The 2,825-nt window shown below is 50.2% G+C and overlaps 1 protein-coding gene across 1 annotated transcript; it reads left to right on the top strand.

The window, feature by feature from the left end:
- The first annotated feature begins 536 nt into the window (after window positions 1-536).
- On the top strand, window positions 537-2,277 carry LOC133261545 (olfactory receptor 10V1-like). The gene has a single exon (XM_061440012.1). It carries the CDS (start codon window positions 966-968, stop codon window positions 1,905-1,907), a length of 942 nt encoding a protein of 313 aa, XP_061295996.1. The 5' UTR covers window positions 537-965; the 3' UTR covers window positions 1,908-2,277.
- The last annotated feature ends 548 nt before the right edge of the window (window positions 2,278-2,825 follow it).

A 2,825-nucleotide genomic window follows, 5' to 3' on the forward strand; every position in this document is an offset into this window, starting at 1 on the left:
GTATACTGTGCTTCCCTGGTGGCTCAGGGGTAAAAAATCCACCTGCCAATGCAGGAGACGCGGGTTCGATCCCTGGGTGGGAAATATCCCCCGGAGAAGGGAATGGCAACCCACTCCAGTATTCTTGCCTGGGAAATCCCATGGACAGAGGAGCCTGGCGGCGTACAGTCCACTGGGGCGCTAAACGTGACTTAGGGACTAAACGGTAGCAACCTTGGTGTGCTGTGGTTAATATCCCACTGCTGACCTGAACAGCTGTTGCTCCACCAATGTTCATCACAGAGTTATTCACAATAGCGAGAAGGTGAAACAATCCAAGTGTCTGTGAACAGATGAGTGGATAAACAAAACGGGCATATACACACACAGAGGAGTATTATTCAACCTTGAAGAGGAACGTGATTTTGGCATAAGCTACTACATGGATGGACCTTGAAAACATTATGCTTAGTGGAGTAAGCCAGACACAGAAGGACAAATAGTGTATGATTCCACTTATATGAGACACCAAGAATGGGAAAAGTCATACAGACAAAGTAGGATTGAGGTTGCTGGGAGCTGGGAGGAGATTGTGGGGAGTTTTAGTTTATTAAGTAGAACTTTTGCTGGGGATGATGGAAAGTTCTGGGTAGAGATAGAGGCGATGGTTATACAACATCGTGAGTGTATTCAGTGTCACTGAATTGTACACTGACACAGGCTTAAAATGATAAATATTACATAACATATATTTTACCACGACTTAAAAAAAAAGGTTTCAGTGGGGAGCTACTTCTGGGTGATTACAACTAAAGCACTGTTGAAGAAGGGAGACGCTGAGTTTGGAGGGAACGACGGCTGGAGCTGAGGAAGGAAGGGAGAGAGGCAGAGCTGAACGGGTCGGCCAGCAGGACTCCTGCGTCCTGACGTTTGGCTATCCTCAGGGGCAGCGCCTGGACCGTTAGCAGGCCCGATGCGTGGACCACATGGAGGATGCGAACAGGACCGGGACGATGATTCACTTCCACTTCCGCCCCTTCTCCAAACTCCCTGAGGTTCAGACGCTGATTTTCGTGGCCTTCCTGATTATGTACCTGGTCAGCGTCAGCGGCAACATCTCCATTTTGCTCATCGTCTGGACCCACCGCTCTCTGCACACCCCCATGTACTTCTTCCTGGCCAACTTGGCGGCTCTGGAGACCTGCTACTCCTCCGCCATTGCCCCTCTGACACTGGCCAGCACCCTGTCCGCGGGGAGAACCCTCGTCTCCCTGGCTGGCTGCGGTGCCCAGATGTTCTTCTTCATCTTCCTGGGCAGCGCTGACTGCATCCTGCTGGCCGTCATGGCCTATGACAGGTTCGTGGCCATCTGCCACCCTCTGCGTTACAGCCTCATGATGAGCTGGCGGCTGTGTGCCCGACTGGCCCTGGGCTCCCTGGTGTTGGGGTTCATCTTGGCCATGCAGCTGACCGTGCTCATCTTCCGGCTCCCCTTCTGCAGCAGCAAGGAGATTGGCATGTTCTACTGTGACGTCCTGCCCGTCATGAGACTGGCCTGTGCGGACACCCGGGTCCACGAGGCCACGCTGTTCGTGGTTAGCGTCACTGTCCTTACCCTCCCCTTCCTGCTGATCACCTTGTCCTATGTCTTCATCGCGGCCGCCATCCTGAAGATCCACTCTGCAGAAGGGAGGCACAAGGCCTTCTCCACCTGCTCCTCCCACATGACTGTGGTTCTGCTCCAGTATGGAGGCACCAGCCTCATCTACCTGTGCCCCAGCTCCAGCTACTCTCCAGAGAGGGCCCAAGTAGTGTCTGTGGTCTACACCTTCATCACCCCCATGCTGAACCCCTTGATCTACAGTATGAGGAATCGAGAGCTCAAGCATGCTTTGAAGAGAGCAGCGATGCGGTTCCTCTCATCCTAAACACAACAAACACCTGGATGCTCCTCTGTAGCACTGTGGGGTGGAGACAGAGGGGTGTCCTCTCTGAGACGGGAGACGGGGGTAAGCGGTCATAGGTTTGGTACTGCTACTTCTTCTTGTTATATTATTTTCAAGAAGTCATTTTTCCTTTGTCAGGAAGAGATGGAAACAGTGGAAACAGTGGCAGACTTTATTTTTCTGGGCTCCAAAATCACTGCAGATGGTGATTGCAGCCATGAAATTAAAAGACACTTATTCCTTGGAAGGAAAGCTATGACCAACCCAGACAGCATATTAAAAAGCAGAGACATTACTTTGCCAACATAAATCAGTTTAGTCAAAGCTGTGGTTTTTCCAGTAGTCATGTACAGATGTGAGAGTTGGACTACAAAGAAAGCTGAGCGCTGAAGAATTGATGCTTTTGAACTGTGGTGTTGGAGAAGACTCTTCAGAGTCCCTTGGACTGCAAGGAGATCCAACCAGTCCATTCTAAAGGAGATCAGTCCTGAATGTTCATTGGAAGGACTGATGCTGAAGCTGAAACTCCAATCCTTTGCCCACCTGATGCAAAGAACTGATTCATTTGAAAAGACCCTGATGCTGGGAAAGATTGAGGGCAGGACGAGAAAGCGACGACAGAGGATGAGTTGGTTGGATGGCATCACCGACTCAACGGACATGAGTTTGAGTAAACTCCAGAAGTTGGTGAAGGACAGGGAGGCCTGGTGTGCTGCAGTCCATGGAGTTGCAAAGAGTCGGACATGACTCAGCGACTGAACTGAACTGAACTGAAGGAAGAGATGTTTTTAAGAGAACATCTTATCTGTTTGTTTTCTTTCCCATTATCTGTCCATTTCTTCCTTCATACTCTCTCTATTGCTTGTACACACACACACACACACGTTCACTTATCTCATA

The sequence above is a fragment of the Bos javanicus genome, chromosome 15, assembly GCF_032452875.1.
Source record: "Bos javanicus breed banteng chromosome 15, ARS-OSU_banteng_1.0, whole genome shotgun sequence".
Lineage (NCBI taxonomy): Eukaryota > Metazoa > Chordata > Mammalia > Artiodactyla > Bovidae > Bos > Bos javanicus.